Here is a 26,740-nt window from a genome sequence, read left to right as displayed (position 1 = left end):
AGCTCCAGGATTGTTAAGGATTTGAACCCAGCTCTCTCCCTAGCCTGACACTCTGCCCAGCCTTTGCCATCTTTTCTCTCTCCAAATGTTTTGGACTGCCAGCTGGGTCTGATAGCAGTTGTAGGCCCAAACATCTGGAAAACTCTAGGTTGGCCAAAGATGCTCTAGCCACTAGTCAACACTGCTACTCTTTGTTGCAGTGCACTGCAGAATGACAGCGCGCCACAATGGATGCAATAATTCTGTCTGTGTTTGGTTGTGTTTTTTTCCAAAAGGTTTGCTTGACACTGTCGACAGCTCCTGCTTTTCCAAAGACGGATCGCTTGAAGGAGAAGCTCGTCTCTCTTGCCTCAGGAATTCTCTCAGGTACATTAGCTGTACTTTTCAGGTCACTGAAGGGGGATATGGCAATATGATGAAAAGGTCAGCAAATGCTACCAACCTGATCTCTCCACGTGAACTGGAACTCGAAGTAACATCAGTGGGCAGGAACGAAGGGAGGGAGGAAGAGAGAGGGAGACGGGCCAGCTCTCAAATTCTTTCCACTCCATAAACTGCTCTTCTGTGCAAGGAAAATCTCCCCCATGCATGCACAAAAAATGCAGTGAAACCTCACTCTGTTCTGGGTTTTCTCAAAGTCATGTCCAATGTCCCCATGATAATAGGGTTGTCCACATGGCTAGGCTTCAAGATTGCAACCGAAGCTACGATGTCCCTGTGTTTGAGTCAACTCTCCTTTATTTCACGTGGGCTTGTACATAACAGATTTCTGGTAGACTGAGGCCCATCCCATGCCCTGAGTTTACTTATTTTTATTTACTGTACTTCTAAGCTGCCTTATAATTAACCTGGGGGCTCCCTGCTTAAAGAGGTCTTTCTTTCCCCTTCCTTCATTATCTTTTGCCACTATGATCAACCATGGTTTGCTTAACCAAACCCTACAAAACCTAAGGGCAGCTGACTAGCTATGGGGTAAAGAACAGACTGCATGGTCTGCACATAGCTAGCCATGAGGTCTGTTCTTCCTTCTCTGTCAGAGGCAGTGTGACTCTGTAGACCACTCACTGGGAAAGAGGGATTGGTGGTTAAGCCACTCCGGAAACTGTAGCTCAGAGAGGGGCTCCTAGTACCTCTCAGCACTCTTAACAAACTACAGCTCCCAGGATCCTTTGCAGAGGAGCCATGGCAGTTTAAAGTAGTGTCATAGTGCTTTAAATGTATGGTAGGACGCAGGTGGCGCTGAGGTCTAAACCACTGAGCCTCTTGGGCTTGCCGATCAGAAGGTCGGCGGTTCGAATCCCCACGACGAGGTGAGCTTCTGTTGCTCTCTCCCAGCTTCTGCCAACCTAGCAGTTTGAAAGCACAACAGCGCAAGTAGATAAATAGGTACCACTGCAGTGGGAAGGTAAACGGTGTTTCTGTGCGCTCTGGTTTCCGTCATGGTGTCCTGTTGCACCAGAAGCGGTTTAGTCATGCTGGCCACCCCCCGGAAAGCTGTCTATGGACAAACGCCGGCTCCCTCGTCCTGAAAGCGAGACGAGTGCCCCTAGTCGCCTTTGACTGGACTTGAACGTCCGGGGTCCTTTATTTTTTTACCTTTAAATGTCTGGTGTAGATGCAGCCTATGGCATGTCCAAAGCCACTTGGTTGGATGGAATAAATTTAAAGTGGCACATTCGGGAATGGGGGCCGTCAAGGACTTAAGCAGTGGCCCAAGATTGGCTTTCCAGGGTCACCTGATCTCTGTGACCCAGAAGGATTCTGGGTTGTGGTGTTAGTGTGCTGGCTCAAGCTGCTTATGCCCGACTTCTCCTACCAGTAGGTTTGGTGGCTCAGGAAGCAGAGGACTCGTGCTCTCGGCCCCTGAATCCAATTTGTTTGCATTGACAATCTTCTGCAATTCTGTTGACGCTGATCATGCTTCCATTTTGGGGATCTCTACATTCACTTCATTTTCAGTGGACAGTGTCTTATTTCACAGCCAGAACGCTCCTTCCAAACAATTTGGCAGAACAGCCCAGGGCTTAAGATCCCCCAACAAACGGAACAGGGATAATTACCTCCCTGTGGTTTTGCCATGCATAATAAACAAGATTAGAGCTTTCCTATAGAAAAGAATGACCTTCAGTGGCCTCCTAGGAAGCTATTGTGAAACGTTTTTAAAAGACTCATTAATGGAAGATTAATTAGCTTAGTACTAGGGCTGCAAGGGAAGGAAAATGCTTGGATTTTTTTGAGGTGGTGGCTGTCAGGGAAGAGATTTTATAGCCATGAAATTGGGGGTGGGGTAGGGTGAAATTATGGTTTGAAGACACTTGCTCCCTTCAAAAGAATAAACACACCCTTAGGTAGCTAAAATGGAAAAGTCGCAAAGTTTCCAAACTATTTGGGCCACAGTCAAATTTCAAAAAGGTGGGAACTTTTGGTGATTGAAATGGTGGAAGAGTGAGAGAAAATGCATTAAATGTTGACAGTTGTGTCCAATTCAGGGCCAATTTTGAGCCACTTAGCTTGTGGCACTTTCAGAAATTTCTTGCGCAAGGGAAAAGACAAGTACATCGCAGAAGATCGTTGTGCAACAGATTGCACAACGAGGATCAGCTGTTGCAAAAGGGAAAATAGAAGTACATTACCGAAGATTGTTGTGCAACAGATTGTACAACAAAAATCAGCTGTTGTGCAACAAGCTTCTGCTAGCATAACTGTTAGATTGGATCACTTTGTTGCGCAATCTTCAAACTCTGCGGGGGCTCTTGCACTGGCAGATGGAGAACAGTGGTTACGGCCCCGAGGCCTATAAGAGATCGGCAGAAAAATCCAGATTTGAGAGTTTATTGCAAACCTCTTTGGGCATCAGGAGTGGAAATACATTAGAAATCTGATGGGAAATGAGCTGATTAGCATTTCTGCACCAACATGCCGATTGGAATGCAATTCTCTTTCAGATTTTGCCGTTCTCCAAATTTTGCAATGCAGTTCTCAACTCCCAAAAGGTACAAAAATACATTGAAATGTGCATTTTCAGATATATTTAGAAGTATGGACATTCAATTAAAATTTTCATGTGCATTTTTTTGGGAGGAAAGTGATTAATGCAGAAACAGGATGAATAAATACATAGGAAATTGACATGGAGTAGAAATGAGATTGATCCATGCCTATGGAAAGGTGGCAAATATCATGAGGGAAATGTAAGCTGATAAGTTAATGTATATAACAACTGGTTGTTGTGCACATTCCCCAAGTCTTGTGGATAATGTACACATAATCCACCCATGAAGAGGGCATTGTGCTGTGATGTTGTTTTTGTGCATATGGCAAATGCTTAAAGTAAGTTCAAACGAGGTTAATATTCATTTTGATATGGCCACCACACACCTAATTTCTGGAGAGGGTGTTAAGATAATTTTTGGAATCTGATTCCTGTGAATGTGTGTAGTGGGGAGCAGAATCGTGTCCAGGCTCCTTGCTGCGGACCCAGTGATGAGTAGTCAGAATGTTGGCCCAAGACATGTGGGGACCAGAGGCAGAGCAACAAATGTTTCCCCTCCTCCAGTCGAGATACAGACTGGCCATGTTATATTGGCACAAAAAGCACATAGAAAATCCCACAAGTACCAACCTGGCAGTAAAAATACAGTAATATTTTTTATATATATAAAAAGCAATATGCTGCTTTTCATGATGCTCAAAATCAGCTACCTGAGGCAGCTGCCTCACTATTCCTAATAGTAGAGCCAGCCTGATGCTGGAATGGGAGGGCGGGTATTGGCCATTCAACCACTGAAGCACACTAGATTAGGTAAGATAAAAGGTAAAGGATCCCTGGACGGTTAAATCCAATCAAAGGCAATTATGAGGTGTGGCGCTCATCTCGCTTCAGGCCGAGGGAGCTGGCGTTTGTCCATAGACAGTCTTCTGGGTCATATGGCCAGCATGACTAAACCTCTTCTGGCACAACAGGACACCATGACGAAAACCAGAGCGCACAGAAACGCTGTTTACCTTCCCGCTGCAGCGGTACCTATTTATCTACTTGCACTGGTGTGCTTTCGAACTGCTACGTTGGCAGGAGCTGGGACTGAGCAACGGGAGCTCACCCAGTTGTGGGGATTCGAACCACCGACCTTCAAATCGGCAAGTCCAAGAGTCTTAGTGGTTTAGAGTCTAGATCAGAGTGCCACCCGCTCCCTCTACCCTTACACTAGGTTACCTTGGGGCAGTCACTATCATCTACTGCACAAGATTGTTGAAAGAATGAAATAAAAAGGAAAGGTAAGCTAAATGTGAAATAAATATGCATACAATTGGACACATGTAGCTTCCATAATATAGGTAATTGGGAGACCCCACTTTCTGCCATGTTCCTGGTTGTGTGGAGATAGCTTCCATATGTGCAGTTGGCACACTCTGAGATTCTATTCATGCCTTTTGCTAGATGCAGACAGAATTCACCAGCAACACTTACAGAACTAACCCTTTAGTTATGCACAGAATGATTTCTGCTGTTGCCCTCCCAACAAGACGTACTGCATTTCTGCTTTAAGTTATAGTTATTTTTCCAAAGGTCCATCCATCCGTCCGTCCGTCCGTCATGTTTGACAAATTTCATGCAAATCTGTCTTTTCTGTTATTGATGATAATACATTTTCTCTTTTTTGGTGCTACATAAGTGACTCTTGCTGGAGCCTGGAGTTCCTTGGTGTAAGAACCTTTTCTTCCCCATCACATTCCTCAAGAGGAAAGGGGGAAAAGGAAGAACTGATGGTATTCCAGGTGGGTCTAATCCAACTTCAGTCTTCCTAGTATGGATGGTTGAGCTACTGACTGGGCATCTCGCATTTCTGTTGGGCATTGTTCTATTTACAAAGAAATGCTTATACCACCCTTCACCCAAAGGGTAGTTTACACCATAAAAAACCCAATGTAACATACATGTAACATAACAATACATCCCTAAAATGCAAAAATCAAAAAACAGTTATGTCAATACAATTCATAATAAGCAAGAACATCAAATTGTTCATATATTATTTCAGGCGCTGATCTCGTAATCTGAAAGCTTCCTGGAAGGAGGTGTGTCTTGATCTTTTTTCTTAAAATAAAAATAAAAAATAAGATGGTGTGGTTAGAGTATTCCACACATGTGGTGCCACTACTGAAAAGGTCATGCCAGAAGCCCAGGCACTAGGTGCACATCATTCCGCACAGGGACCACCAGTTTGGCCTCGTCTGCTGAACTTGAAGATCTGAGACGCTGAGGAGTCAGCATTGTGGGGAATGAATCCCACATGAAACACACTTGCCCTGCTCCTTATGGAAGACTAGTGATTTTGTTGTTCTTTTATCTCATGACAACAAGTCACAGTCTGCCTTACGAAGCCTGGCTTCTGCTTCGGTGATGTCACGGAAACCCCTCAACTCTATCTATGGTCCCGTTAAGCTTTCCATCATTGTCTTTGCACACAGTCTTCATGCGGGATGCACAGCAGACGCATGAAGGAAGATGAGTCACCTCCTGTTCCTCTTGTTTCTGATCACCTCCGTCGTTGCTTTTGTGAGCGCTTGAGAGGAAAGCAATGAGAGGGCAGGTCCGAAATGCATTTTGCCGTCTGCCCACAGGAGAAAAGGTTGGCAGCACTCACCAAACGTTTCTGCAGAACAGGACGGCGCCAGAATTCAATGCCAGGTGAGTTAGCAGCTAAGCCAATAGCTGCAGGGATGGGGAACCCTTTTTCAAGGGCCACCTTCCCATCTAGGCAATCTTCTGGAGGCCACATGCCAGTGTTGGGCAGAGCCAGAAGGAAAAGGGGGCAAAGCGATCAAAGTAATTTTGGCTAGTATTTGTATCCACACACCCCTTTCTTCCCTTCAGGCAAGATAGGTGCATTAGAGTTCAAGGACACATTCAAGCTAAGCAGAAACAAACAGGGATGCTGTGCAGCGGGGAGGGTGTGGCCTTGGGAGATGACATCACAGAAAAGGGGTGTGGCCTCGAGAGAGTCCCAAGGACCAGGCAGAGGTCTGGAGGGCCACAGGGCTCCTGAACCTGAGGTGGTCCATCCTTGGAACTGTGCACACTGAAGTAGTAGGAACCAACTCACTAGCAAAATAAGCACACAGTTGTGTGCTAGAACTCAGCACGCTTGGACAGCCGCCTGAGGCCAGACCCTGACAGGACCCACCAGCATTGATTCCTTTCTTAGGTCTCCCCCCATACACAAACACACCACTACCAGCTATTGTCAGAGCAGCACCAGGCAGCTGAGTCTAGCTGCCATTTTAAGTCCCCACAATGCCCCTGATGCAGCATCACACTGGGGCTTTGTGGGAAATTAAAATGGCGGCCCTCACCCATTTGATTCTGCTAAGAGCATGGTTGCCTGCTGAGCACTGAGATCATCTGGAGGACCACTGTGTTACAGAGGCCCAAATGTCTTCCACTAGAAGCCATGCTGTGAAAACACTCTTCCAGAAGAGTTGCAGCAGAGGCATCCTCACTTTTGACTTTCAGACATTTCTTTATGTAGACACTGCATTGTGTAGCTGTGTTTTGAGCAGCCAGCAATTTAATTATCTTTAACTATATGAATATATCTAAAGAGCTTTAGATTTTGTTTTGTTTTTTGCTGATTTTAAAGCATGTGTTCTATTTTGTTGTAAATCACTTTGAGCTATTCTTGTAAAAAAAAAATATTCACTAATGTGTTTACTAAATTACGTGCACATCCACACACACAAATATAGATTCATCTACACAGCACAAGCAACCAAGGCCTTACTTTCAATTCTCAGAGAGAAAAATAAGAGAGTTATCATGCATCTCCCAGCCTCCTCCTTTTCCAGAAGCACATCCACCTTCCCTGGTCTATCTGTGATCTCTTTCCCTCTCTCCATCTCAACCCCACTTGTCTGAGCAGAGAGGAGAAAGCAATCTGATACCGCTCCTCACCGTCTTTTGCAACTGCCCTGCCTCCTATCATCCCCACTGCCAAAGAAACCAGCAGGTGTCTGGTCCGTATTAGAAATCTTATTTGCACAAGAGGAAAAGTGCAAATTAACATCTCTCCTCTTCTCCACGCTGGACTTCCAGGGGGTTGGGGTACAGAGGGAGGACACAGGTTGAGAATTTTGGCACAATGGAAAGCTTCCAAAATTAATGAGGAGTGACCAGGTGGGAGGGGAAGAGACAACAGGCAGCAGAAAAGAAGATGCTGTTGCAGCTAAGAACCATTTCATTTGTGACCTTAGCTAGCTCTCTTAAATAATAATAGAACGAATGATGAAGGAGGCGATGGTTTGCCATAAGGAAGGGCTGTAGCTCCATAGGAGAGTAAATGCTTTGAATGCAGATGGTGCTGTGTTCCGTACCAATCACCTCCCAGTAGGAATGGGACAAACTTCTCTGCCTGGAACCCTGGAAAGCCACTGCCGATGGGTGCAAGAGGGGGTGGAGTCATTCTGAGAAGAGGTGGAGCTGAGAAGAGAGGCGGAGCCTGAGAGGAGTGGCTAGGGGTACAACCTGAAAGCTTGCTGGACTGCACCCAGCCCACAAGCTGCCTGTGTTATGGGCTACACGTGGCTCCATCTGGCATGCAGGCCAACAGTTCCCTACCCTGGTGCAGGAAAGAATGAGCTACATAGACTAGTGGACTGACTCTGCACAAGGCAAAAGTCTTATGTTTTTAACACGCTGTTGATGGTGCTGCCTGGTTGTTGCTCACCTGTGACGGGGACTTTTTGGTGGCAGCTCCCCATTTGTGGAATGCTCCCCGTGGTGAGGTGCATCCATTTCCCTTAATACTAACATTCAGGAGAAAATTTAAAACATTCCTGCTTGTTGGCAGAGATAGACTGTCCCTGGCCAACTTTTTAGTTGTGAGAATATGTGACTTGTTTACATTTTAAAAATAATTTAAAATGCATTCACTTATGGGTTTTTTGGGGGTGGGTTTTTTTGTTGTTGTTATTGTCCTGGGCTCTCTCTTCTGGGAAGAAGGAGGGGGTGGAAATTTAAGGGAATTAAAAATCTTCTTCTTCTTTGGAGATCACACATAGCCAAGTAAGATTGTCTTCCATAAATAAGGTTTTAACAATGAGTCCGTAAGTGACTGTGGAGGCCAATTCTGCATCTACACATCCTTCCATAGTGGGGACATTAGTTTCCGGGCGTCAGTTGATCACAGTGTGGATTTGCCAAGTGTGCTTTCCTCTTAGCACATTTCTCCCTTGCGTCCTGAGTTCGAGTGTCTTCAAAGCCCATGACACCTTTGGTAAAGGTTGTTCTCCAGTTGGAGCGCTCTCAGGCAAGTGTTTCCCAATTGTTGGTGTTAATACTACATTTTTAAAACTTTGCCTTGAGACAGTTTTTGAACCTCTTTTGTTGACCACCAGCATTACGCTTTCCATTTTTAAGTTTGGAATAGAGTAGTTGCTTTGGAAAACGATACTCAGGCAGAAGCCTCCCTTTTCAGACAAGAAATCTGTATTCTGAAATTGCCCCCCACCCCCCAAAAACCCCTCCTCTGGTGAGAAATAGATGAAACACAAAATAATAGATTTCCCTGAGCCTGAATCCATAGACCAGCAGTCCTTAGCTTGAGGGGGTACAGGAAGCGAGGGGGATCAGAGACAGCGAGCTGTTGTCTAACTTGAAAGTTGGATCTTCTCAGCATTGAGACAGACATGTCCTGTGCAGGGCAAGATGGGGAACAGCAAGCCATCAGACTAATTTGCCGGGGGTTCTTCCCTTTGAAGAGCTGGCGGAAGCCATCCGTCAGACTATCCTGCCTCTGTCCCCCGCTAGCCAAGCCACAGGGCAGGGGCGTTGGCTTTAATGCAAAGTCTGTGCATGTGGCCTGGAGCATCCAGAAACTGCCCTCTGCTGGGGGACCGAGAAGGCAGGAAGAGACAGGAAGAGCTCACGCACCATCGCAACCAATTTCCAACCCTTCTGATGCAGACAGAGCTGCTAATGAAAAGCCCTTCCAGAGAGGGAGAGCATGCTGTGTGCTGAAACCATGTGCTCAGGAGTTTGAGCAAACACACAGATTCTGTTAAAGGGCCAAGATGACACTGCCTTTGTTAGTTAAAGCTATTCCCTGCCCCCCTTTTCTTTTCTCTCCTAGTTAAGGTTGGGGAAAGAGCTGTAGCTCCCTGATATAGCATCACCACTTGCACGCAGAACATCCTGGATTCAGTCCCCAGCACATCCAGGTAGAGCTGGGAAAGAGCTTATGTTTTTACTGGCCCTGCTCTTATATGTCTTCATTAGCAAACCCAATACAGTGGTACCTCGGGTTACAGATGCTTCATGTTACAGATGCTTCAGGTTACAGACTCCACTAACCCAGAAATTGTACCTCGGGTTAAGAAATTTGCTTCAGGATGAGAACAGAAACTGTGCGGCAGCGGGAGGCCCCATTAGCTAAAGTGGTACCTCAGGTTAAGAACAGTTTCAGGTTAAGAACGGACCTCCAGAAGGAATTAAGTTCTTAACCCGAGGTACCACTGTATGAGGAATTTAAGGAGGTGACATTCTTCCCAACACTGTTGAGTTTCATGCCTGGAAAAACTTTCCCTCTTTAATTCCTTGCACATCAAGCTGCTCTTAAGAACAGCAGGAGCTTTTCCTAGAAAAACAAATTGTTGACTATAGTTGTGGGCAATGCAGCCCCCCCCCCCAAAAAAACTTGTGTATTCTGCATTGACACAATAATAATGCATTAACGATGGGTTTATACTGGAGCTTCTGTACTGAATTCCAGCTTATTAGTTGTTCTGGGATCCTCCCCCAAGCCTGCCCACCCCTGATTTAGGGAGGGTGAGAGAGGGAGGCTTAATTTGCGAACAAATTGTTCAGATATTGCAAATACATTGTTGGTAACTGTTTTGTTTTCTGTTTTTACTTATTGGATTCTCCCAGAATCCATATTAAAGGGTTGAATGCAGGATGGCATTTTCTGTGGGGAGGGGGGAAGCATGCATGAGCAACACCTATCCCACAACAAGTTCATCTTGGATCCCCCACTGACTCTCTGCAGAACAACAGTAAATGCAGCAAAGGCTCTTAAAGCTACAGCTCTTTACACACTTCTTTGGGAGTAAGTCCCATTAAACAAAGGGACACAGGTGGTGCTGTGGGTTAAACCACAGAGCCTAGGACTTGCCAATCAGAAGGTTGGCGGTTCAAATCCCCGCGACGGGGTGAGCTCCCGTTGCTCGGCCCCTGCTCCTGCCAACCTAGCAGTTCGAAAGCACGTCAAAGTGCAAGTAGATAAATAGGTACCACTCCGGCGGGAAGGTAAACGGCGTTTCCGTGCTCTGCTCCGGTTCGCCAGAAGTGGCTTAGTCTTGCTGGCCACATGACCCGGAAGCTGTACGCCGGTTCCCTCGGCCAATAAAGCGAAATGAGCGCCACAACCCCAGAGTCGGCCATGACTGGACCTAATGGTCAGGGGTCCCTTTACCCATTAAACAAAGTGGGTCTTTTCATACTGAGTAAACATGTCTAGGATTGCCCTGTTAAACTACTGTTATTAAATATTTGCAATTTACTTCTGAATAGACCCAATAAGGGTGGGTGTAAACATTGAAAATAACACACACATCAGCCTGAATGTGCACATACACGAACAACCTTGCCCTCAAAGTCTAAAATGGCAGAACTGGACTTACAGCACTTTTATCTTAGTTTACAGATAGAAAAGGGTTAGTCTCGTGAAATATTTTCGGCAGGTTTTCCACTCTTCTGACATTGCACCCTGTCCCAGGGCCACTATTCATTTGTTTATATCTAAATACCATTGTTTTCCTCCAAGCTCCCCATTTTAATCCTCACAACAACCTGTGAGGTAGGTTAGGCTGAGAGACAGTGGCTGGCGCAAGGTCACCCAGTGAGCTTCACAGCTGAGTGGTGATCCCTTGTCTCCCTGGTAATATTCCTACATTATCACAGGATGTGCTTTGCGTATTCAGGCAAACCACTTCCACAAAGGAAAAGGTGTGAGTCACCCTGAGTTATTATTGCATGCACGAGCATTTCGTTTTTGTTAATAATTTTTATTGTTTTGCTTTACGTACATCCACAGAAAGTTTCCATCCAAAATTCAAACTAAGACTAAAAATGAATACATAAATACATAATAACTAAATATCTTTCCCTCCACCAATTACCCATGATTATTACTCTGAATTATCAAACCTAAGCACTCTATAGTCTTTTGAGTTGACTTCCGTCCACCACCTCAATTTGAGTCATTCTTTTCTTTCCTTAACTGCCTTCTTTATATGTTTTTCATTTCTTGGTATTAACTTATTTAATTATGATAACTGTTTTGTCTTTTGCAAAAATTAATCAAAGCATAGTGAAGGTTTTATCTGAGAACAATGTTTTTCTAGGTGAATTTTATAACACTCCCAGTCCTTACTGAACCTTTGGCTTGTTCTTTTCCTAATTATTTCTGTCATTTTAGCCAGCTCCATGTATTCAAATAACTTTCTTTGCCACTCTTCCTTTGTTGGAATCTCTTCCATTTTTTGGCAATAAGTATTCTTCTGCTGTAGAGGCATATAAAAATATCCTTATAGCTTGGGGTATCTGATGATAGTAAACCCAAGAGAAATGCTTCAGCTTTTTGACGAAAGTTTGTTTGAACTTTTTTTTTCAATTCTTCATAAATACTATCCCAAAAGTTTCTAACTTTCTTACATCCCCACCACATATGTAACATTGTTCCTTCTACCTGCTTACACCTCCAACATTTATTTGAGTTTGTTTTGTACAACTTTGCTAGTTTACTAGGTGTTAAATACCACCTGTAAAACATATTCATAATACTTTCGTTTAGTATGTAGCATGCCATAAATTTTAAATCTCTGATCCACAAATTTTCCCATGCGTCCATCTGTATCATATGCCCAAAATCTTTTGCCCATTTAATCATGACTTCTTTTACCTCTTCAACATTTACTTCCCAATCAAGTAATAATCTATACATTTTGGATAACACTTTGCTTCTATTTTGTATTAATTATTTTTCTAGCTTTGAATTTTCTGTTGTGAATCCATTTTCCTTATCTAATTTAAAGGTTTCATTCAATTGATAATATTGCAGCCTGTCACATAATGCCAAATTTCTTCAAATTTCTTTAACTTCAATTGATTTGCCTCCTCTTCCAATAATTCTTTATATGTTGCCCAATTCTTTTCCACATTTTTTTTCTTTACTGAAATGGCTTCTAATGGTGAAAGCCACCAGGGGTTTTCCTATATGTATTTATCCCATACTGCGTATAGTGCTTTCCTTATTATATGGTTCAAAAAGCCCCAGTGAACCTCCACCTTTCCATAGCATAAATAGGTGCACCACCCAAATCTGTTGCCCCATCCTTCCAAATCAAATAGTTCCGTATTTTGCAGAACTAACCATTCTTTTAACCAGCATAGACATGATGCCTCATAATAGATCTTCAATCTGGCAGGGCAAAACCTCCTCTTTCTTTAATGTCTATAAGTAACTTATGTTTTATTCTTTTGCCAGATGTAGTTTGATAAGTCTCTCTTCCATTCTTTGAAGCAACCTGCCCCGCCTATCTCTAGGATCGCCTGAAATAGGAACAATATTTTGGGCAGCACATTCATTTTAATTGTGGAGATTCTCCCCCAAAATGAGAGCTTCAATCTGTCCCATTTTAATATTTCTCTTTTAATCTCTTTCCATGTCCTTATGTAATTATCATTGTCTAAATTTATGTCTTTCGCAGGCATGCACGTGCATTTTGCTATATGAAAGACTGTCAACTTTTAAAAACATTTAAACAGCCATGCTGCTTATAGTAGTGCGACACTGAGAAATGCAACTAGTTAAGGTCACAGCCACACCATAGGGCTTCTCCGAAAGAATCCTGGGAAGTGTAGTTTAACCCTCACAGAGTTATTATTCATAGCACCTGTAACGAAATCTGGTTCTGCAGATTCTTTGGGGAACACCATGGTGTGGATGTGAGCATCTTGAGGCATGCCATTGAAACAAGTTTAAGTTGCTTCATTTCTATGCATAAGGCTTCTGTTAAGACACGGGAGCAGGACAGGCAAAAGTGTTGACAACCTTATTTGAGTGAGCACATACACTCTCTGGGAAGCCTTGAACCATCAGTTTTCCCGTACACCCATATGCCGTGAAACATACACGTGTGCAGTTGTCACGTGGGACAATCTATACTTGGGTGTTCTGCACGCCTAGTGCCTAAGCACAAAGTGCCACTAGTGTAAGAACTTTGTTACATCGAAAAGAAGCCCAGCGTTCCCTGAAAACTTTTTGCATGCAAATGGAAATATGGAACGTCTGAATCCAACCGACGGGGGGTAGTTTATCCTAAGCCAGTTCTTAAGAAAGGGAATAATGCCGGGAGAAAGCTGCAAGGCTAAATACATGAGAGATGCGGGTGGCGCTGTGGGTTAAACCACAGAGCCTAGGACTTGCCGATCAGAAGGTCAGCGGTTCGAATCCCCGCGACAGGGTGAGCTCCCGTTGCTCAGTCCCTGCTCCTGCCAGCCTAGCAGTTTGAAAGCACATCAAAGTGCAAGAGGATAAATAGGTACCGCTCCAGCGGGAAGGTAAATGGCGTTTCTGTGCGCTGCTCTGGTTCGCCAGGCCACATGACCCATGTGGCCAATAAAGCGAGATGAGTGCTGCAACCCCAGAGTCGGCCACGACTGGACCTAATGGTCAGGGGTCCCTTTACCTTTACCTCCCTATTGCACTTAGTGGGGTTTACTTCCAAGTAAACCAGGGCAAGCTTGGGATGCACGGCTAGAATCCTATGCACAATTTTCATGGTGACTAGCAGCGCGATCTTCTCCACCTTTGCTCAGAGAAGTCCTATGGGTACTACTCCCAGGATTACAACCCTAAACTCCCATTAGACTCAGAGATCTTTCCGACAAAGAGGAAAGAAATAAAGATTACAATCAGGCTGCCCTGTACACAATTACGCGGGGGTTAAAATCCAGCCTCTTAAAACTGGACGCAAGCGGCATCCGACTTGAAGGGCGACTTCCTTGCTCGCGGACAGCGAGGCGCCAGCCAGCAGCCATCCCAAGCCACGCCCATTTATGCAGATAGCCTCCCCACCGTCTTGGCTAAGGCAGCCAATCAGAGGTAGGGGGCGCGTCCGAAGCGCAGGACTTGCCCGGGCATGTGAGAGTCGCCAGATCAGCCTTTGCTTCCGGGAGCGACACGTGGGGACCGGGCTTGCTTAGGTAAGGGGGAAATGGGCATAAGGGTGGGGCGGGTCTCATCCTTAAAAGTTGGGGGTCGAGGAAGTAACTGAAGGGAAGAGAAAAAGTGGTGCTTTAGGAGGCCTTAGGAAGTTCCCAGGCCCCGTGAGGGGGTATTTTAGAAGATGGTCCGCATACCTATTTTGGAATTCCCCCTTATCTATTTTTAGAAGGGGGTGTAATTTAAGCGAAACTGGGCTGAATCGGGGTGGGACATGTCGATTTCATAAGCTGTTCTTTAGCTGAGTAGTGGTCTAGTTGAACTTTTTCTTTTTTCGGGCCTTGATAACAGGGTTTGTTGCTCTTTTAAGTTTTCCAAATGTTACATTTATTCTTTCTCCCTTTGGGCTGATTTTAAGTGTGAGTTGCCTTGGACGGGCATTTGCCCATTAAAGCAGCCTAAAATGGTTAAAGTAAATAAATAAAACTCCCCCTCCCCACCCCATCCCACCTCACCATATGGGAAGGAGGAAAGTTGTGGGGGGGGGCATCTAGTGTCTTATCCTGTCCTTATTTGTTTATTTATTCAATTTACATACAATCCTTCACCCGAAGATCACAGGGCTGGTCACAAGGTAAAAATACAAAATGAAACCACAAAATTCAAAATGAAACAATACAATAACCTCCCTCCTCCTCACAGTAGCCAACCAGATACTGATAAGAGGAAGCTGCCCTACTGATAATACGAAGCAGGTTCATCTAGTATTGTCTGCACAGACCGGCAGCAGGAATTCAGCATCACATAATCAAGCTTACAGGTCCATTGATGCAAAAATCTGCTCCTGGTCCCCTGCTCCCTAGCATTCTTTTTTCAGGCATTTTAAAGGGCTGGGCAGAAATGCTTCCTGATATACTTCAGATTACTTAGGGATATGGGACGTGGGTGGCGCTGTGGGTTAAACCACAGAGCCTAGGGCTTGTCGATCGCGACGGGGTGAGCTCCCGTTGCTCGGTCCCTGCTCCTTCCAACCTAGCAGTTTGAAAGCACATCAAAGTGCAAGTAGATAAATAGGTACTGCTCCGGCAGGAAGGTAAACAGGTGTTTCCGTGCGCTGCTCTGGTTCGCCAGAAGCGGCTTAGTCATGCTGGCCACATGACCCGGAAGGTGTACGCCGGCTCCCTCGGCCAAGAAAGTGAGATGAGCGCCGTAACCCCAGAGTCAGGCACGACTGGACCTAATGGACAGGGGTCCCTTTACCTTTTTACTTAGGGATATAGCAGTAGATTCCCATCTACCTGTTTCACACCGCAGCCTAGGGAGGTAACATTGTCACTTATCTTCCAAAAGCAGGGCCTCTCTTGTGGTGGCCTCAGAGTTACATAATGCTCTCCTATGGATAGTTCTTCTTTGGCCTCTCTTTGGAAGCACGTGAAGATTGCACACACATACCCTCATAAGGCACTGAAAGCTAGGTTCTGTTTGTTAACATTTGTTACTCATATGTAGCTTTATTGTTTTATAATGTTTATAAGTGGGTTTATTTTACATTACGTTATGAACACATTGTTGTTGAAAGGTGGACCAGATACCTTTCATGGGATCATAGGACCAGAAATATTTTTTAAATAAATAGAACAATACAATAAAGTTTATTTACTATTAACATTGATCAGGATTGTCGCCGTTTTTAAGCTAAAGACCCAACATCAATTTAAATCATATTCTTTTTCCTCTTTTTGGGGGGGCCTTTTATTGGCTTTCCTTTTTAAGATGATAAACCTGAGAGCAGAGCTTCCACCACCCAGCAATTTGTAGGCACTTTGTAAGTAAGCAATAAATAAATAAATAAATAAATAGAAGAATTATATTTTTAAAAAATCTCAGATGAGGTTTGGGGCATGGGACAACTGAAACAGGAAAAATAAACTGACCTTTTGGAAAGGATAGGGTTCAATATATTTCTGAATGATTAAAATGAGCTGGCAAGACCACTACCACCCCATGCAGGGATTACCAGAGGTCATTGCCATGATCAAGACCGTACTAGAACCCTGTGGTCCTTCTGCTGTTGTATTGGCACAACTGCCATCACCCCCAACCATTGGCTAGCTGATTGGGGCTGATGGGAACTGTAGTACACCCAAGATCTGGAGAGCCACAGGTGTCCCATCCCTCACCTAGGACAATCTTATCAGCCTTGGTCAGCATGTCCAGGGAGTGATGGGAATTGTCTGGGGAGGAGTCCCTGGGTGAAGGCATTCTTTCCAAATGTTTTTTGCTGGACAACCTGAAAACTTTCCCTCAGAGTGGATTTGATTTAAATCAAATCGATTTAAATCACTAGTCAGTAAGACTTGATTTAAATCTTTTTTTTTTTTTACAGAAAGACTCATTCTTGCTGGTAATATTCTTAATATTTACAACCAGATGAAGGTTTCATTTTTGGAATAATAAATTTTCAGAGTAGTTTTTACAGTTAGATCAAAAATTACTGATTTGGTTATACTATTAGAAATACATTGACAGATAATTGGACAACTTTTCTGGTGTACTTTATTGGAAGGAGAAAAATAATCATTTCCTTAATAACAATTTAAATGTAGTTAAATTTATTTAACTAAAACAATAACATTATAGCATATGTATCCATGTTTGTTAACTGATGTGGTCAAACGGTTTTTTTAAAAAAACAACAACCTTAGACTGAGTTTTAGCACACATGAAAAACAAAACAAATCCTTATTTCCTGATGAATAGCCTTTGGACTATAATGTAACTTAAATAGAAAACTATCTTTAGAAAGATTTTTCCTCCAAAAGCATTTTATTTTAAAAATCCAATTTAAAATTTAAAAAATCTGATTAAAAAAAATTTGTGATTTTTATCCACCCTGCTTTCCCTGTTCCTGAGTGGAGAGGCGGGATATCACCATCCCACAAGGAGAGAGTGCCTTATTTGCTCTCCCCACCATGCCCCTCTCTGCCTTCTCGTGTTTGGGTCAGCCTTTCCACCCAACCTCCCGTTCCCTAAGTCTCCCGCGTCGTCTTCTTTTTTTAATAACTTTTTATTCAAAATTAAAACAAAACATATTATCCAGAAACATATCATCCTATTCCCCCCATTTTTCTTCCCTCCCTCTCCCCCTCCCTCCCCCCACCCCCAACTTCCCTCAGTTCCAGTCTTTGATTTCTCTAAAAATGCTGTTTTCTGCATGTTACACAGCTGTATAGATCCTCAAACTATTTAGCTGATTATTATCAATAAAAAGTTTGTGAATGTTTATTCAAAACCCGCCAAGGAGTCCAGTTCACTTTGTTGCGTCTTCAAATACTTTGTAAAGGGTTCCCATTTAATCTTTATAAAGTCACAGTTATCCTTGTCCCATAGCTTGTATGTCAGTTTTGCCAATTCTGCATAGTCCATCAATTTTTCTTGCCATGATTCTTTAGTTGGGGTTTCTTATTTTGTCAGGATGCCGTCTACCACCAACTGCTCGCCAGGTGGGGTAAATCCGGTGCAAGTGTTCCAGGTGGGTAACTTGGGGATGGATGAAGAGCAGGACCTTGGGTGCCTCTGCCCTAAGTGGGATCCGGGCCACGACAAAGGTTCTCAGGATGCTGAAACCTCTGGCCAGAAGAAAAAGAAGAGCCGCCGATACCAGCGGTTTATGGCGCGGAGGGCATTGGAGCAGAGAGGGCTGCAGGGAAAAGCCCTGCCGACGACTTCAGGCAGCTCAGAAATGGGCGGTGCACTGAGATCCTTGCACTGTGAAGTCAGCTCTTGCGGCCAGTTGTTCCAGGAGGATGTAGCTGGGGCTCCTAGGGAGCCTTGCTTGCTCTGTCCGGTTGCGCCAGGCGCTTCAGTGAACCCAGGCAGGTGGCCAACATCTTCCCAAAGTCTCAAGGATCAAGTAGCCTCCCCTGGTGGAAAGGTCACCGGTTCCTTATCCCGTGCGACGCCCAGGAAATGTGTGGCGCTTGACTGCGAAATGGTGGGCACGGGCCCCGCTGGGAGGACCAGCGAGTTGGCGCGGTGCACAGTTGTGAACTACGACGGGGACGTCATCTACGACAAATACGTCCGGCCGGAGCTCCCGATTGTCGATTACAGGACTCGGTGGAGCGGGATCACCCGGCGACACATGGAAAAGGCCACTCCTTTTAAGGTTGCACGGAGCGAGGTAAGCAAAGGAGGGAGAAGAGGGGTTGAGGATTGGAATCCATGCAGCTGGAGAATTAGATGCTTGCTGCAGAACCAGTGTGGTCTAGTGGTGAGAGGGTCAGACTAGGACCCAGGAGACGGGGGTCAAATCCATGAAATTCCATGAAGGCAGCTGCTGCTGCTTCTTTGACAAAAATTGCAAACTGATGTGGAAAATGCAGAGAACTGAACTTCCAAGATTTGAAAAATGAGAAATTGAGAGCCAGTGTGGTATAGTGGTTAGAGTGTTGGACTAAGACCTAGGAAGCCAGGGGTCAAATCCCTGCTTGGCTGTGAAGTTTACTGGGTGGTCTTGGGCCAGTCACTGCCCCTCAGCCTAATTTACCTCGCAGGGTTGTTGTAGGGATTAAATGAGATATTAATAATAATAATTTATTGTTTATACCCCGTCCACCTGGCTGGGTTTCCCCGACACTCTGGGTGGCTCCCAACAGAATAATAATAATAATAATAATAATAATAATAATAATAATAATAATAATAATAAAGCGAACATCAAACATTAAGAACTTCCCTAAACAGGGCTGCCTTCAGATGTCTTCTAAAAGTCTGATAGTTGTTTATTTCTTTGACATCTGATGGGAGGGTGTTCCACAGGGCGGGTGCCACTACTGAGAAGGCCCTCTGCCTGGTTCCCAGTAGCTTCACTTCTCACAGGGAGGGAACTGCCAGAAGGCCCTCGGAGCTGGACCTCAGTGTCCGGGCTGAACGATGGGGGTGGAAACGCTCCTTCAGGTATACTGGGCCGAGGAGGGAACCATGTATGCCAGCTTGAGCTCCTAGGAGGAAACGGGGAGATATAAATGCAACTAAATAAATAATGTTATCACTTCTAATAAGCACCTGTATTCCTTAGATACCGCACTGTACATTTAAGAAGAAGAACGAACATGGCCGCCAGCTTGCAGTAGCCTAGGAGGATTCGGAAAAGCACAAGCCGGTTTTAGAAAGCTGCTGAAAAATGAGTTGGACTGTCGGTCCATCTAGCTCAGTATTTTCTGCTCTGGTTGGCAGAGGGTTTCAGGCAAGGGGCATTTCCAGCCCTACCTGGAGCTGCAGGGACCTTCTGTGTGCACCCTTAAACTGTAGTTCCCGGACTCTTTAAACATTGGTATGATACTGCTTTCAATGTATCGTGCAGGTGGGGCCCACCTCCCACTTCATCCCTTATTCCCAACATACACACACCTGCACCTGACATTCAAGAGACCCTCCAAAATGACATGGGGTGTTTGGGCCGGGACTGCAGTGTGTGATCTGCAATAATCTTGGGGGCTCTTGCCCAATTGCACCTTTTGCAACTACTTCAAACCTTCGGTTTTCCCGCAACACTAACACCTCTGGATTTTTTTATCGGTCACCCTAATTTGGCTCCACTTCTCTTGGCACTCAGCACCTGAGTTTGCTATTAAAGAGAGTGATACATTTTAACCTTCCTACTTTATTGCATCCTTCAAAATTACAATCGAGAAAATTTAAAAGCTCGTAATGCTCCCCGCACCCTTGTTGCTCGTTCTTTGAAGGCTAACGGCGCCTAGGTTAATTAGTACATCATTACCAGTTCGTTTCAAGTCTCTGAATACAAGCCTTTTAATGTTGCATTTGATTGGCTTAACCCATTTCACAGGGGTCGGTTCCAGGTGAATAATTGCTGGCTACCTGTCTATTGCAAAATGCTCTGTTCTCTTGTCTCCATTCCTGGGTTTGTATTTGCTGGCTGAACTTATCCACTTCCTTTCTGTTGATGTTTTAACACGTGCCCCCCCCCCCCCGGTGTGCTATGGCTGTGCATGCCACTATCAGAAGATCAGGGTTTAATTTTCTTATAGTTGTGTCCCATTGATATAACCCAATGGCATTGCTAATGGGTTGTGGTATACCTTGTGCTTTGTAATTTGCACAGATTTTGAGTCCAAAAGGTTTTGCGCTTTTTGTACAGAGCCATCGGGAATACAGTCATACCTTGGAAGTCAAACAGCTTAGTTCCCAAATGTTTTGGCTCCCGAACGCCGCAAACCCAGAAGTGAGTGTTCTGGTTTGCGAACTATTTTTGGAAGCCAAACACCAGATGGGGTTTCCTGCAGCCAACCAGAAGCCGCGCTTTGGTTTTCAAACATTTTGGAAGTCTGAACGGACTTCTGGAACGGACTTCCAAGGTACGACTGTATTATTATCATCATCCTTTATTAATCGCCTTCTAAAACAATGTTTCAACATGCTTTACATGTAAGATAAATGAAAACAGAAAAATGAAAAGCCGATTGGAAAGTTTGGTTTCTTCTGGAAAGTGCAGATAGGGGGTGCCTTTTAGTATCTCAACAGGAATGCTATTCAACAGGATAGGAACCTTCCCCTTGTGTATAGCTGTACAGATTTTCATATTACTGTTATTTTTGCATTTATAGTCCACCTTTCCTCCAAGGAGCTTAAGCCAGTGCACATAGCTCTCCCTGCCATTTCATCCTCACAGGAACCCTGTGAGGCAGGCTAGGTTGAGAGGGAGTAACTGACCTAAGGTAATACTCACTGACACATCATGGCTGAGCGGAGATTTGAACCCTGGTCTCCCAGGTCCTAGTCAATCACTGACCATTACACCATACTGGATTTCTTTATTTTTTCTGTCAATTTGTATTGCCATAGTCTCACTATCACAATTCACTTTGTAGCGGGTGTCCAGACTCCCATAGGAAATGGGCCAGGATGAATAATTTAATGGCTCTCTTATTCACAGGAGAAAAATCAATAGATAGGTTTGTTGTACTTTTGATACAAGCTTCTTTTTACAGTACAGTGTTACCTCGGGTTACATAAGCTTCAGGTTACATACACTTCAGGTTACAGACTCTGCTAACCCAGAAATAGTGCTTCAGGTTAAGAACTTTGCTTCAGGATGAGAACAGAAATCATGCTCTGGCGGTGTGGCGGCAGTGGGAGGCCCCTTAGCTAAAGTGGTGCTTCAGGTTAAGAACAGTTTCAGGTTAAGAATGGACCTCCGGAACGAATTAAGTACTTAACCTGAGGTACCACTGTATTTATTCTTCTTTTCACATAGAAGTCTTCAAATCGGATCTCTTCTCCTAGACCTAGTCCCAGGCTAAAGAATCCCATTCAGCCTCCGCCTCAGACCCACTAGCTCCTGTAGCTCACAAATCCCCAGGATTCCAAGCAAATATCCCCTCAAATCCAGTCACGCCACATAACATGGTTTGAAACAGTTTTAAAATATTTCTGACCCACCTTTAAAAACTTAGAGCACGACCTATCCTCACCATCTTCCTAAGGCCCTCTGTTTGTGACGGCGGGTGGCTAAACAGCCTTTTAATTCTTTCAGATCCTACAGATTGTGAGGGACAAGATAGTGGTGGGGCATGCCATCCACAACGACTTCCGAGCCTTGAAATATTTTCACCCCCATGCCTGGACACGGGACACGAGTCGGAGCCCCCTGCTGAGGAGAAAGATGGGGCTCCCTATGAAAGCCAGCGTCTCTCTCAAGAGCCTGGCTAGTGAGCTGCTACACAAGAATATTCAGGTAATTTAAGGAGATGCCTTCCTCTCTCAGATTCAGACCCAAGTACTCTTGGAGGAAACTCTTATTTTCGAGATCCATTTCAGTCGGGCTTTAGGTCCAGTTTTGGCACAGAAACTGCTTTGGTTGACCTGTATGTTGACTCCTGTCAGGAGAGAGACAGGGAAAACGTGTCTCTGTTACCGTATTTTTCGTTCTATAGGACGCACATTTTCCCCTCCAAAAATTAAAGGGAAAGGTGTGTGCGTCCTATAGAGCGAATGCAAGCTGCGCCGCTAAGCCCAAAGCCAGAACAGGAAGACGGAGCACTGCGGAGCGCTCCGTCTCGCTGCTCTAGCTTGGGGACGGCTGCGCGCAAACCTCTCCAGGGCAGCGGGGTGCCTTCACCTCGCTGTCCTGCAGAAGCTAGCAAGGCTGTTCCCAAGCCAGAACAGCGAGACGGAGGGCTCCGTCTCGCTGCTCTAGCTTGGGGATTGCTGCGCGCAAACCTCTGCAGGGCAGCGGGGTGCCTTCACCTCGCTGTCCTACAGAAGCTAGCAAAGCTGTTCCCAAGCCAGAACAGTGAGACGGAGGGCTCCATCTCGCTGCTCTAGCTTGGGGACGGCTGCGCGCAAACCTCTGCAGGGCAGTGGGGCGCTGCGCTCCAAAGGCTTCAGGGATCTTTGAGGCTGGCGGTGGGGGAAAGCAGCGCTTCGCCCCACCGCCAGCCCCACAAGCTCTGGTGAATGTACCTTGAACGTACCTTGTTTTAGAGGAGGAGAACAAGAAAAAAAAAATTTTCCCTGTTCTCCCCCTCCTATGGTCCCGTGCGTCCTATGGTCCGGTGCGTCCAATGGAGCGAAAAATACGGTAATTCTCTTTAACCTATTGGCAGCATTCCGTGCCATCAGCCACGGTTTCCTCCTGGAGCGGCTGTCTGAATTGGGATGGGCAGCAGTGCTTTGCAGTGCCTCCGGTCCAACCTAGATGGTCATCTCTAGGGGGGTCATGCTTGGGTCCTGTGGAGCCTGCCTTCAATGTGGGGTTCCTCAGGGTTCGATCTTATCCCCTAATTCTCTAACTGTGGAATGCTCTCCCCAGGGAGGTTCACCTGGACCCTTCATTACATATTTTTAAGTGCCAGACAAAAATCATTCCTCTTCTTCCAGGCCTTTGGATAATCAAACAATCCATTGCTTTTAAAACTCGGTGGGGTGTGTGTGTTATTTTGTTTATCACTATGTTATGTATTTTTATATTTATAAACCTCCGTGTTGGTGCTCTGATGAAGGGCGGAAAAGAAATTATTAATTAACTTATTAGGCAACTCCGATAGGATTTAGAGATAGAGTTGTACTGCCGTTGAGCATTTTAGCTATCATAGGTTATCTTCCTATATACATAAAAATGCAAGGCTGTCATCACGCAGCCCCCCATTGGAGGAGTTGTAGTGCCGCATCGCAGTCCTGGATTTGCATGAAGACAGGGCAAAGGAGGCGAGCAAAGGAGAAGTTGGGTTTTGAGATGTTTGAACAACATAATAGGTTTAAGTAAAGCAGGAATGGAGGAACACTGAGGGGCTGTGAGGATGTGGTGGAGGGGTTGAAGGAGCTGGGAGGATATCAGGGATGTTGGATGAAGTGGTAAATGGAGGTATTGAGGTTGGCGGGGTGAGCAGGGATGAGAACCCCAGTAGTAGAATTCAGTGCTATTGGACTGGCTATGATGTACTTCTTAAATAGGAAAACTTAGGGTTGTTCACTGCAAATATATACTTTATAAGAAGTTGGTAGGAGTGGTTGGCTTTGGTCAGTGCTACTAGATGGCACATCTGGAGGACTAGAACCTTACACACAGTTTGGTTGTTTCCCCCCCCTTTCCCATCTGTTAGGTTAGCCGAAATGGACATTCATCAGTAGAAGATGCTCAGACGTCTATGGAGCTTTACAGATTGGTGGAGGTACAATGGGAACAGACACTGGCCAGTAGCCTCCCGCCAAGCCTTCCAAACAGCCCTCCAGATAGCAGCTGGGAGAGTGTTTGCTACATGGATGACCAGTATTGGCCCAAGGACTTTGACGCAGGCTGTACATGAAGGTGCAAACTCTAGAACAGCTTTCCCCAACCTGGTGCCTCCAGGTGGTCTTTTTTGTTTTTAACTGTATCACGGCTAGTGGTGAGGGACAATGGGAGTTGTGGTTCAAAAGATCTGGAAGGCACCAGGGGCAGGGATGCTGCTCTAGAATGTGTGCTCTGGACTGTCACTTGAGAGTGCGGAGGCCATGATTCTGAACCTAATGTAGCAACTTTATTTATTGCCAAATTGCACAACCCAAGAATACACGATTCTACTGGTGATGAGAGGACTTCTGTGTTCTTCATTTGATCGAAAGGGGCTGCTTTGGGGTTCTTCTTCTGAAGTAAGAAAAGGGGGAATCTTCCAAAAAGAGAAACTGCCTATACTGGCCCTTTAGTTTGTTTTGACCATAGAGAAGAGGTTGACCCTAGAGGATGATGATGGTGATAATTTATTATCTATATCCCACCCATCTGGCTGGGTTTCCCCAGCCACTTTGAGTGGCTTCCAACAGAATATTAAAAACACGATAAAACATCAAATATTAAAACCTTGGCATCTGATGGGAGGGCACCACTACCGAGAAGGCCCTCTTCTGCCTGGTTCCCTGAAACTTCGCTTCTCACAGTGAGGGAACCGCCAGAAGGCCCTTGGAGCTGGACCTCAGTGTCTGGGCTGAACAATGTGGGTGGAGACACTCCTTCAGGTATACTGGGCTGAGGCCGTTGAAGGATTTAACACTTTGAATTGTGCTCAGAAACGTACTGGGAGTCAATGTAGGTCTTTCAGGACCGGTGTTATGTGGTCTCGGCGGCCACTCACAGTCACCAATCTAGCTTCTGCATTCTGGATTAGTTGTAGTTTCTGGGTCACCTTCAAAGGTAGCCCCACATAGAGCACATTGCAGTAGTTGAAGCGGGAGATATCTAGGTCATGCACCAATCTGGCAAGACAGTCTGTGGGCAGGTAGGGTCTCAGCCTGCATACCAGATGGCGCTGATAGACAGCTGCCCTGGACACAGAATTGGCCTGTCCCTCCTTAAGCAGCTGTGAGTCCAAAATGACTCCCAGGCTGCGCACCTGGGAGAAGAGAGAAGAGGTCGGTAACATACTGTCCTGTAGGTTGTATCCATCCGCCAAGGCCTTTTCTTTCTGAAAAGCTTTCCCCATTGACCCTTTTCTTTTGGAAAACCTACAGGTAAGTTGCATGACAAGGTGGGATTTGGTGGAGTGGGTGCCCATAGGTTGCTGATCCCTGCCTTAGGGACCTAAACACAGATTTCCTATATAATTACAAGGGTGAGTTAGAACCAAGCTCTGATTTATTATTGCAAAAGGGTTTGGACACTTGATTAGTGTGTGAAGCCACAACTGGTTCCTGTACCATTTTTCCTCTACATGCAAGCAATCCAAAATCTCATCGGGAATGTTCTTGCACAGGGAGATGTAGCATGAACCGATAGCTCATGGGTTCATCCAGAAGCGATTTCCGTGACATTAATAGCTGAGGAAATTGCTGGTGTGGCCAGCCATATCTGTGACCCGACTGATTTGCACACCTTAAATTTTCCTTGAACGTGCATGGACGAAGAGTGTTCTGGGCTACTTGTGCAATTTGCAACAGGCATTTTTGTGGGTTTTCCCTTTTGCACAAGCAGTAGCTGAGGTCGTAGAGCTGTCCTTGATTGCATTCTGCCTGAAAATACAGGATTGCAGGACTGGATGTCGCTTGCGGATAACAAGCACACAGAAACACTATGCACATTGAAAATACAGTATCCGAGAAGAGCTGTAGTCTTACCTTCTCCTTAATATGGTTTTCTTTTTTAAAAAAAGTGTGTAAGGAACATTCAACACCCCTGCTAGTGGTATGAAATGGCACAGTCCAGGACTCATGTTTCATTGCCTTATCTGCTGTTGGTGAGAACAGACTTGGCTTTCCCACTGTTCCATGTTGTTACCAAACTGCTCTTGTGAACATAGACCTGGGACCAATAGCCAGTTCCCCATGCTGATTACTTAAGAACCTGTGGCCTTCCAGATGTTAGACTCCATCTGCCATCATCCCTGACCATTGGTCATGCTGGCTGGCGCTGATGGGAGTTGGAGTCCCTGCAATATCTGGAGGACCAGAGTTTTACACATCCCTGACTTTAGAGCGATGCTAGGCCTCAAAGCTATCCCCCTTCCTGCAAAGACCTTATGCCCTAGTCCTTTACAGATCTTTCACAGCGTTATGGTTCGTTCCTGCCAATAAGGACTGGAGCATTTTAAGGCTCTTCCCAGCACTCCCCCTTTGCTAGGACTCTCTTGTAGTAGAATATTTTTTAGCAGCGGCTGGAGGTCTTTGCTTTCTGCAGATCCTGGCTCAGGCACAGCACCATATGTTAAGAGCAAGGTCCCCTTTGTTCCTTGTGCTTCTGGGACATCAAGATAGCGGAAGCTCTTGCCGTATCCCATGCAGGACCTGTCTGCCACATCACAGCGGTCTGCATCTCTCAAGCAAACTAATAGCTGCGCCTTCTGCACCGGATTGCAGGTAGCGCCTTGCTTTTGATGCAGCTTCCAGCTGGCTGGTCTTAACAGGCAGCACACCTGGCTTACCATCAGATGGACAGCTGGCACAGAAAACACACTGGGCTTGCCATCAGACAGGAGATTGCTGGCTCTTTCCTGGCACAGGGCACAAGCCGTTTGAGATTCCTT

At 45.3% G+C, this 26,740-nt stretch overlaps 1 protein-coding gene across 1 annotated transcript; it reads left to right on the top strand.

Moving 5' to 3' along the window:
• The first annotated feature begins 14,101 nt into the window (after nt 1–14,101).
• Nucleotides 14,102–24,315, top strand: AEN (apoptosis enhancing nuclease). The gene is given in 5 exon segments (XM_081171235.1): nt 14,102–14,211; nt 14,213–14,263; nt 17,697–18,405; nt 21,781–21,981; nt 23,849–24,315. Coding segments are annotated over 5 exon segments (1,260 nt in total). The 5' UTR covers nt 14,102–14,116; the 3' UTR covers nt 24,053–24,315.
• The last annotated feature ends 2,425 nt before the right edge of the window (nt 24,316–26,740 follow it).

This window comes from Podarcis bocagei, assembly GCF_964188305.1.
Source record: "Podarcis bocagei genome assembly, chromosome: 14".
In the NCBI taxonomy this organism is placed as follows: domain Eukaryota; kingdom Metazoa; phylum Chordata; class Lepidosauria; order Squamata; family Lacertidae; genus Podarcis; species Podarcis bocagei.
This window is presented reverse-complemented; position numbering and strand designations above follow the sequence as displayed.